Source organism: Cervus elaphus, chromosome 11, assembly GCF_910594005.1.
Source record: "Cervus elaphus chromosome 11, mCerEla1.1, whole genome shotgun sequence".
Taxonomy (NCBI): domain Eukaryota; kingdom Metazoa; phylum Chordata; class Mammalia; order Artiodactyla; family Cervidae; genus Cervus; species Cervus elaphus.
In genome coordinates this window covers 1,255,760-1,265,072 of record NC_057825.1, presented here as the reverse complement: position 1 = coordinate 1,265,072, position 9,313 = coordinate 1,255,760, and the positions used below count along the sequence as shown (strand labels likewise).

At 65.7% G+C, this 9,313-nt stretch overlaps 2 protein-coding genes across 4 annotated transcripts; both read right to left on the bottom strand.

Moving 5' to 3' along the window:
* Positions 1–336: 336 nt before the first annotated feature.
* LCN10 (lipocalin 10) lies at positions 337–2,695 on the bottom strand. Its single transcript, XM_043916133.1, has 6 exons — positions 2,581–2,695; positions 1,811–1,950; positions 1,429–1,499; positions 992–1,195; positions 665–768; positions 337–528 (listed from the first exon to the last, which is right to left on the bottom strand). The coding sequence occupies exons 1-6, from the start codon at positions 2,689–2,691 to the stop codon at positions 337–339; spliced, it is 822 nt and encodes a 273-aa protein (XP_043772068.1). The 5' UTR covers positions 2,692–2,695.
* Positions 2,696–3,571: 876 nt separating this feature from the next.
* On the bottom strand, positions 3,572–9,209 carry LCN6 (lipocalin 6). Of its 3 annotated transcripts, XM_043917501.1 has the most exons (7): positions 9,120–9,209; positions 8,824–8,963; positions 5,128–5,198; positions 4,533–4,643; positions 4,097–4,198; positions 3,859–3,884; positions 3,572–3,695 (listed from the first exon to the last, which is right to left on the bottom strand). In XM_043917501.1, exons 1-7 carry the CDS (start codon positions 9,207–9,209, stop codon positions 3,693–3,695), a joined length of 543 nt encoding a protein of 180 aa, XP_043773436.1. In that variant the 3' UTR covers positions 3,572–3,692. The 3 variants fall into 3 exon arrangements, 2 of the variants coding, with proteins under 2 accessions (XP_043773436.1, XP_043773435.1); XM_043917500.1 differs by lacking the exon at positions 3,572–3,695 and having other exon boundaries at positions 3,728–4,198; XR_006343439.1 differs by lacking the exon at positions 3,572–3,695 and having other exon boundaries at positions 4,097–4,643.
* Positions 9,210–9,313: the final 104 nt, after the last annotated feature.

Genomic DNA, 9,313 nt, shown 5'->3' with positions numbered 1-9,313 from the left:
CGGGCTCTCTCTCCAGCTTCCTGGGAAGTGTCAGATGTCACGGAACGTGGAGGGCGGTGGCAGAGAAGGCACACGGCACGTCACGCTGGACCGGCCCCGTCTATTTCCCGGCAGATGAGAGCTGGCAGCAGCTGCCTGCCGCGCCATCCAGAGGACCCAGCCCCGGGACCCCCCAGTCAGCGTGCACCCCCACCCCCACCTTGCTGGGCCCAGCCCCGCCCGAGGTCCACACCATCAGTGGCCTGGGGTCCGCAGACCCATCTCAACAAGCAGTGGGGTGTGAAGCCTGCGATCTGGAACTCACTCCCAGGGTCTGGTAGGACCACAAGCCGAGCCTCACGGGGAGGAGCAGGTGGGCAGCCGGCTCACGGAAGGATGGTGTGCGCGCAGGAGGCTGTGGGGGAAGGAGAGGGCTGGGCATCTCCGAGGGAGCCCGCGTCTGCCGGGCAGCTCCCCTGGGGCCTCGGGCCCTGGCCCCCAGCCGCCCCGCGGGGATCCGGCCCCAGCTGCCCGTGTGCTCGGGGGGCCCTGGGGAGACAGGATGGGCACGTGCCCGCGGCCGTGACTTCCTTTAAAAGTGCACTGTCGCCCTCTGTCCCTCCATCCTGCACGGGGGCCAGCTCCCCGGCGGCTCAGGGTGGCCCCAGAGCAGTGCTGCCCACACCTCACCATCTTTCGGGAGCACGGCCACACGGCTGGCGAGCCCCAGGGCCTCACACGCGTCGACGAACTTTTTCATGCTCAGGAAGCTGCACGTGGGCTGTCTGCCTGCGGGGGTGGGGGGTGTGGACCAGAGCCGCAGCGTCAGAGCCCCCGGTCGAGGGGCGCCCCCGCCCCCAGCACCACCCCCCACCGGAACACCCCCGGGCTCCGGATCAGAGAACCGCAGCCGCCGGTGGGTGACGGGCAGCCTCAGCCGGGAGTGGGGGTCCCCAGAGAGGCTCGGGAGGGGCCGCCCTGCGGGTCCGCGCGGCTGCAGCCCTGGACTCACTGATGAGGAGCAGGGTCCTGGTGGTCCGGCCGGCCCGGCCCAGGCGCAGGTAGACCACACTGGCGCTGTAGTCAGGGACCATCACGCGGAAGCCCTCCACGCCCCTCACTGGGGGGGAGGACGCGCAGAGTCGCCCGCCCTCGCCTGAACACTGCGGTCCTTCCAGAGGCCCCCGGGCCCCTACCACCCACACCGAGGGGTCATCTGGAAGGGCAACAAGGCCCCCACCCCCCAGGCCCGCCCCCACAGGTGCACGCTGGCCGAGCCAACTCTGGGCGCCCGTGGGCTGACCGCACGTCCCGGCATCTGTCCCCACCGGCACATGTTCTCCGGGGACTGCTGGGGACCATGAGGTCAGGGGTCCCATCCAGGGTCCTGGGGGCTCGGGCAGCCCTGGACGACCCTCCCCCAGCCCCCGCGGCGCCGTGGGTACCCACAGGTGTTCCTGAACACCGCCTTCTTCCTGTCTCTCCGCAGGATTAGCGAGTGTGTCTGGCACCCCCGGGACCTGGGTGGGGAGAGCGGGCTGTCAGCTAGGGGCCGGGGAGACCTCTCGGGGCTCTGCCGTCTGGGGACTTTCCAGCTGGGATCCGGGCCGGTCCCACCGCTCAGGGGAAATGCTCCAACACCCCTGCCCCCCAGCCCCCCGTGGGCTGGGGGGACTTCTCGAAAAAGCAGTCACTTGAGTTTGACAGCAGGAAGTGATGGGGGGCTTGGGGACAGTCCTTGTGGGATTTCCAGACTGATCCTGGGTCTGGTCCCCCCACCGGCCCCCTCCCTTTCCCTGGGCTCAGGGCCCCCCCACCCTGACCCACGCACCGGTTCAAGGCGAGCACCACCTTCAGCTGGCCCACCTCCTGAACCTGCACTACGGATGCGCCCAACTTCCTCTGGCCTCCGCGCGGCAGCATCCCTTGGGCATCGGAGGCGACGGCCAGGACGTACCAGAAGCCCGAGAACTGCGGGGAGGGCGCAGGGCCTGCCATGCTGGTCCCGCCCGGCCCCAGTCTCCGAGGACCCACAGGACCGGTGACCCCTGCCTGCGGCCCAGCCCGTGTCCAGGACTGGCCTGGGTGCCCTGCTGCCTCCCAGGCCGTGGAGGCGGACGCCCAGCTGGTCTGGGACCTGAGGCGGCGTGGCGCAGGGCCCGGGGCGCAGGGTCAGAGCGTCCGGCCCATGCGGACCTCGGGGCCTTCTCCTCCAGCTGGCCCCCATCCCACCGGCTCCCCCGCAACGAAGCCCGCTACCCGGCTCCCCCGCGTCTGCTCAGCCTGTGCTCGTGGCCGCCCCCACTGGGACCTGCTGCCTGCTGCGGTCTCGTTATCCCAGGGCCCGCCTGCTCACTCCGCCTCCCCTCCGCCCATGGGCACCTCCGGCTGACCCGGCAGTACCTGTCTCGGAGCTCCAGACCATGGTCGGCAGTTGAGTTTTGAAGCCCCAGCCCGTCCCCAGAAGAGGCCCTCGGGGCCAGCAGACGCCAGTGCCCAAGCCCCCTGCCAGCCCGTCCCGGGCTTCAGAGGCCCTCTGCCCACTGCCCCCACCCAGCCTGGCCCCAGCGCCCGGCAAGGGGACCGGGGCGCGAGGCTCACCTTGACCCAGTTGAGGTTATGGGACTCTCGGGGGAGCCGCTCCTGCGCCCGGGAGCCCCCGCCCAGCCCCAGCAGCAGGGCCAGCAGGGCCAGCCGCCAGCCCAGCTCCATCCTCGCCACCAGCCTCAGCTGCCCGCCCAGACGCCGCGCTTAAATGCCCAGCCTGCCAGCCTGGCCGTGGGTGTCAGCTGACCGCAGCTGTGTGCCGGCCTGGGGGGCCAACGGGGAGTGGTCTTGGGCCCTCCCACCTGCAGGCAGGGCCAGCCCCGCCCTTGGCCCTCGGAGCCTGCCTGGGACACCCCAGAAGACAGAGGCCTCGATGATCCTGAGGTCACTTCCTGGGCCTCGGGTCACTGAGTGTCCCCTGGAGCCGTGGCACCTGTCAGGGAGGTTGGTGGTGCTCCTATCCCAGCCCCCCAACCCCCGGGAGGGGACAAAGGCTGGACGGGACACTGAGTCACTCCACAGGGCATGCACACAGGAAGCGGGGTCTTTGGACAGTGCTGGCGCTGACACTGGGGCCGCCTGCATGATGCCCTTGGCAGGTCCTGACATGTGTGCACACACGTGTGTGCATGTGTGCGTGTTTGTATGTACACGTGTGTGCTCACATACGTCTGTGTGTGTGTGCACCTGATATCATCACAAGTGAGAGGTGACCCCCACCCTGCTCCGGGTCCAGCTTCCCCAACGGCCCCTGCTCCTGCCAGGACTTCTGGACACAGGAAGACAGACAGACTTGGGCTCTCTGGGGTCCCTGGCCCCCGCCCTGCCCCAGGGCCCCAGGAAAAGCCAAGCTCTCACGCCCTGGGCGCCCCAGCCCAGCGCCCTGCCCACACCTCACCCAGACCACAGGGTCTGGCTCCAGCTCAGGCAGACGGGCCTCCTGTCGGCCCAGGGCCCAGGGTGACCCCCCGGGAGGAGCAGTGGTCTCCGGCCCAGGGCCCTGCTTGGACAGACGCAAGAGACCACGGGAGGGTTTGTGGAACTGCTTTATTTGAATCCGCAGCAAGGGCCCCTGGGAGCAGGCGGCCCCCACCCAGCCCCTGGGCGGCTGGGCGAGGAGGGCAGCGTCCGTCCAGCCTCCTCTGGGCCCCTGGGGTCTGCCGCGTTCACTGGGAGCCAAGAGGAGCACAGGCACCCTGGACTCGGCCGCAGAGGCATCGGCTCCCCGGGGCCCCCATCCCTGCCCTCGGGGAGCCTCCGGACGAGAGGGGCCGGGGGCCCCCAGGCCTCTCCTACCACACGGAGGGGAGGGGTGCTCGGGGGGCCACTTACCGGGAAGACCTTGTGTGCGCAGGTGACTGGGGAGGAAAGGGGCCACGGTGAGGACGGCCGGCCCCTCGCCCACCAGCACCCGGGGCCCCGCACACCGCCTGCCCCGCCCACCCCGCAGGTCTGACGCTGGGCAGGGAGCAGGTGACCCCTTGAAGCCCCCCTGAGCTCTGCCTGACTCCCCAAGGCCAGGAAGGTCCCCGAGCTGGCAAGCGGCCCCCCGGCGTCCGGCAACACTCACAATCCCTCTGGAGCTCGGCCTGCTGCTGCGACAGGAAGCCCAGGCTCCGGCTCCACTTGGCAAAGCGGCCCAGAGCCTCCTGACTGGCTAGGGCTGTCCGGCCTGCCGGGGAGGCAGGAGAGCCCGGCGGGACTGAGGGCGGGGCGGGGCGGGGAGGGGAGGGGAGGGGCCCACCAGGGGCCCACCCCAAGAACCCGCCTCTCCCCAAGAACCCACAGAGGCGGGACTCCGCACCCTCTGAGACCAAGGCTCTTCGCCACATGCGGCCCCCCGCCTGCCCCCTCCAGGCGGGATCACTCCTGAGCAGGGAGGGGCTGTGCGTGGGGAGGGGCGCCCGGGAGGCAGGCGCAGGGCTGGGGGTGGTTCCTGGCTGGGATGAGGCTGGTGCGAGGCGGGCAGAGGCCCGCACCCCTGCAGGAGGGGCCCGCGCACTCACTGTACAGCTCCACCGTGCTGAAGGCCTCCTCCTGGGCCTCCAGCTGCGTGAACACTATGGCGTAGTCCCTGAAGTTGGTGCCCAGCACCCGGTACTCCAGCACTCCCAGGGCTAGAGACAGGCGTCCCCAGGGGGCGTCAGGCCTCAGCCGACCAAGAGCCCCCAGGCTGGGTCCCCTCGGTCCCCTGCCCCCACCCAGCCCCAGCACACAGGGTCTCCAGGTGGTCGAGGGATGGCGGGTGAGCCCCACCTCATCCTGGGCCACCCTCCTCAGATCCGGTCCCCACGGGACACTCCCACCCGTGCCCACCTCCCTAGACACCATAGCTGGAAGGCTGGGGTCCCGCTGAGCTGCTGGCCGAGGTCAGGCCCTCTGTCCTCAGGACTGGCCCTGAGGACCTCCCAGTTCCCGGAGGAGCGCCCCTGGAGCTGGGGTGGAGCTGCCTCTCCCCATCCTGAAGGGCAGACCCGGCGCACAGGGGCCTGGGGATGCAGCTGGGGTGTGAGACCCAAGGCCGCTGGGGGCAGAAGGCAGTCAGGGGACTGCAGGAGTCCCCACGCTGCCCAGAAGGACTGCCGTGGCCGTCATCCTTACAGGGATTCCCGAAGACCCATCCGGAATTTTGTCTCTGCAGCTCCACAGCCTGCAGGTGGCATCTCTCCATCCTGGAGCAGAGAAGGATCCATCGTCACCCAGGTCCAGGTGCAGGACCAGGAGACAGGTTCGGCCGCCCAGACCCGGCCAGCGTGGCTTCACGGGACTCTGCCTCCCCCTCGGGGGCCGCAGTTACCCAGAAACCCTGCCCTCAACCGCAGGTGACCCGTCGGGGGAGGAGTTACCCAGAAACCCTGCTCTCAACCACAGGTGACCCCTCGGGGCCGCAGTTACCCAGAAACCCTGCTCTCAACCACAGGCGACCCCTCGGGGCAGCAGGCCGGCTACCTCCCGAGGGACCTGCTTTGCCAGATCCACATGGAGAAAACTTGGGAGCGCTGCTGAGGGCATGAAAGGGGCCTGAGACCAACAGGGGGTCTGCAGTTTGGGGTAAAGCGACTCCACGTCTAAAGAGGTCAGTGTCCCTAAGCCGTCCAACCGTAAAATGAGCAGACTGCCTTCTGTGAGCGCACCAAGACAAGCCCACGGCCAAGTTCCCTGCAAGACCCAGGAGTAAGGAGGAAAAGCCTGAAAGAGGCATCACCAGCGAGAACCAGCCGATGACCTAACAACACGGAGCCACGAGAGGGGAAGCAACCCGACTCACGGGCACAAACGCAGACTGATTGAAGGAACAGAAGAGAGTCCGGAAATGAAGCAAAATGCCCAGGAGGTTAGCGCGTCACGAAGCGAGCATCTCCGGCCAGTGGAGGAAGAGGGACCCCGGGCGAGGGGTGCAGGGCAGCTAGATGTCCATCAACGGTCACACCTCGCAGGTCCCCAGGACGTAGCCCTGAGCAGGTCAGAGAGCAGAGGCCTCTCAGCTCCAGGGAGACGTAAAGACCTCCTAACAACTACATCACAAGACCCAGAGGCCCTAAAAAGGAGCCGGAGTTAATCCACACAAACACAGAAAGAACTCTTCTTACCAAAAACTGCTCGAAGGTGTAAGAAGAATGACAGACTGGGAAATAAATTTGCAACTAACCTTTATTACAGACCGTGGCCAAAATCACCGATACCTAAGTGTTCTTGCATGTCAATAAAAACCTACCCCAGGAAAAAATATGCAAAAGACATGAACAGACGCTGGGCCGGGGAGGAGCCCCAGAAGGAACAGGCCCCGAGATGCCTGCTCCCCTGTGATCAGAGGAGGCAGTAAAAACAACTGTGGGGCCGTCAGTCACCCATCAGATGGCCAAGAACGTAGGGCAAGCAGACACCCAGTCCTGCACCAGCTCGGGGCACGCGCCTCATGTGACACGGAGAAAGAAGGGCAGACGCACTTCAGCTCCAGGGATTTGTCCCTCCCAGGCCGGTGCACCAACGTCCACGCACCACGCCCCTAGGTATGTTTCCAGTTGCGAAAGACTGAAGATCGCTGTCTGCCCATCAGCAGAGCCCTGGAAGGCAGCCCAGGGGAGTATTACTTGGCTGTGAAAAAAGTTTCTCAAAAAAAGTCACAGAGTCAGCAGATGACCCAATAATCCCACAATCTGGGTGTGTCTCCAAAAGAATTGAAAACAGGGTCTCAAAGAGATATTTGCACACCCGTGTTCTCAAGGCCCCAAAGCCAGAAGCAATCCGGACATCTATCAATGAATGAAAGGGAGCTAGATGTGGTCTATCCCTGTGGTGGAATATTACTCAGCCTTCAAGAAGGAAATTACGACACAGCTCGCAACATGGGTGAACCTGGAGGACAGTATGTTCTGATAAACCAGACACAAGACAAACATAGGGGCTTCCTACCACGTCCTTACCTCAGTGGTAGAGAATGTGCCCGCCAAAGCAGGAGTCAAGGGTTCGGTCCCTGGTCTGGGAGGATCCCACATGCTGCAGAGCAACTGGGCCCATTCTCTAGAGCCCGTGTTCCAAAACAGGAGAAGAGAGGCCTGTGCAGCTGAGAGTAGCCCCCACCCTCCACCCCAGAGCAAGCCACACAGCAATAGCGACCCAGCAGGGCCAGAACGAACATAAAGACTCAACACTTTTTCTTTAAAAAAGACTAATGCAGGATCCACTCATGTGAGGCCCTAGAGGGATGAAACCCACAGAGACGGAAGCAGATGGTGCAGCCAGGGGCTGCGGGAGGGGACGGGGAGTGAGGGTCTGCGGGGGACAGGGGGTCCGTCTGAGAAGGTGAGAAAGTACGGGAGATGCTGGTGAGGTTTGCCCAATCTGAGCGTGTTTGATGCCCTTGACCTGTGCACTTAGAACGGTTAAGGTGTTATGTTTATCTTACCACAGCTTTTAAAACTTTAAGAAAAGCAAAAGAGAATTAAATCTTAAATGTTTCAAAAGAGGGCAGAGACCCTGGGGGGCTGACACCAAACTGTGGCTTGCCTGAGTACTTAAAGCCTTGCATGTGCTCGCGTGTTCCTGAACATCTCCGAAGAGCCATCACAGATCAAAACCTGGGCTGCCTGCTGGGAGGGGGCCGCTGGCTGAAGAGGGGGGGAAAGACCCCCGCTGTCCACCTCCCCGTTGCTTTTGGCCACTCGGCACAGTTTGTGGATCTCAGTTCGCTGCCAGGGATCGAACTGGGGCCCTTGGCAGTGAGAGCACGGCGTCCTAACCCTTGGACCCCCAGGAAAGCGCCAGGGGGCTCTGATCTTTGAACCAGGTAGCCGTGTTTCCTATTCGAAGACCAACACATGAAATTCACCTTAAACAAAACGGAGCGCCCTCTTGCCGGTCCTTCAGCCCTGCGGTAAGTGTGCGCCCCGCCCCCGGGCCCCGGGGTCCCGGGCCCCGCCCCTTCCGCCCCGCTGTGGCCGAGGTCCTCAGACACAAGTGCCTCCAAGCCGCAGGGAGCGAGGCTGCTGGCCGACGGTACCCACAAGCGAACGCCAGAAAGGGCTGGGAGACCCCCGCCCCTGCAAGCGCCCTCATCCCCTCACCGTCCACGGCTGTCCCACGGGGCCTGGCCTTCCGGATGCCAATCCTCCGTGTTTGGATGGAACATGTTGGAGCCTTGTTAAGACTCTCTGAGCCACATGGCTTTGGGGCTACAGCCCATGACGCGTGTGACCGTGTGTTCACCCAGCACAGCAGGCGCCCACCCCAAGCCCCATGTCCCCTGTCCTGGCTTTTCCACGGCCGGTCCAGCCCAGCTGGGTGGCAGCCACAGCAGGCTCGGCGGCGGGAAGGAGCAGGGCAGTCAGCCTCCTCTCGGGACGGGGCCACCGGCCGCTCAGCCTGCGTGATGACTCCAGGGCAGGGATAGCGTCCCAGCAGCCACCCTGAGCGACAGGCGGGGACTTGGACACTTAGGTGACGCGGGTGCTCGGGGCTTCGTGGTCTCCGGGCTCCCCCAGGGCCCCCCGGACCATATGGGCTCAAATGCACAGACCCACCTTGAGCAGCCACTCAGGAGGGCCTTGAACAAAGAAGCAGCCTCTCCCGCTGACCAGAGCTGCCGCCAAGCTGCCCAAGGGCCGGGGCAGAGGGGGCAGTCAGAGGCTGTGCTGGCCTCGCTGGAGAAGGCGTGAGTCCCACCCAGGGGCGCCCCCCAGCCGAAGTCCAGGACGCAGACCCCGGAGACCAGGCGGACGGTGGAGCTCACAGCAAAGCCCGGTGCAGAGGGAGGGGAGGGCGGCCTGGCCACCCAGCCATGCCCCCCACCCCACCCACCTATGCCGGGAAGCCCGCATCTTCAGGGTGTTCTGGGACGTCAGCATCACCTCGACCCCCTCGATGCTCTTTGTGGCCTTCTCCAGCGCGAAGTCCTTCTCCCCCGAGGCCACGGCGAGGACATACCAGGACCCCATGAGCTGAGGGAGGGGGTGCAGGTGAGGGGCCGTCCCTCCAACCCCAGCCCAGCCTCCTGCAGCCCCTGTGGTCTGGGGGGCCCCAGGGGAGCCCAGAGACCACAAAGGCCCAAGGATGCAAGTGGCCCCAGACCCGCGCCAGCGCAGGGGAGCCATCACCTGCTGAGGGTCCAGCCTCCCCAGCCACACGGCCCGGGCGCTGGGCGCCAAGACCACAGCCAGCAGGGCGGCCAGCAGCACAGCGCTCATCCTCCCGAGGTCCACACACCAGCGACCTGCCCGGGCCTGGGATGAGCAGCCCTCCTGCCTCTGGACACCCGTTTATATGACTCTGAACGCAGTGCTGTGGGCGG

Bases quoted from the DNA above. Each gene is read 5' to 3' on its own strand.
- LCN6 (XM_043917500.1), bottom strand. From the start codon at position 9,209: ATGAGCGCTGTGCTGCTGGCCGCCCTGCTGGCTGTGGTCTTGGCGCCC. The intron at 8,964-9,119 runs GTGATGGCTCCC...CCCCTCCCTCAG, and splicing joins GGAGGCTGGACCCTCAGCAG to CTCATGGGGTCCTGGTATGT. The intron at 4,199-4,532 runs GTGAGTGCGCGG...CCTCCCCGGCAG, and splicing joins CAGCACGGTGGAGCTGTACA to GCCGGACAGCCCTAGCCAGT.
- LCN10 (XM_043916133.1), bottom strand. From the start codon at position 2,691: ATGGAGCTGGGCTGGCGGCTGGCCCTGCTGGCCCTGCTGCTGGGGCTG. The intron at 1,951-2,580 runs GTGAGCCTCGCG...CCCTCCCCGCAG, and splicing joins ATAACCTCAACTGGGTCAAG to TTCTCGGGCTTCTGGTACGT. The intron at 529-664 runs GTGTGGGCAGCA...CTGTCTCCCCAG, and splicing joins TGCTCCCGAAAGATGGTGAG to GGCCCCCCGAGCACACGGGC.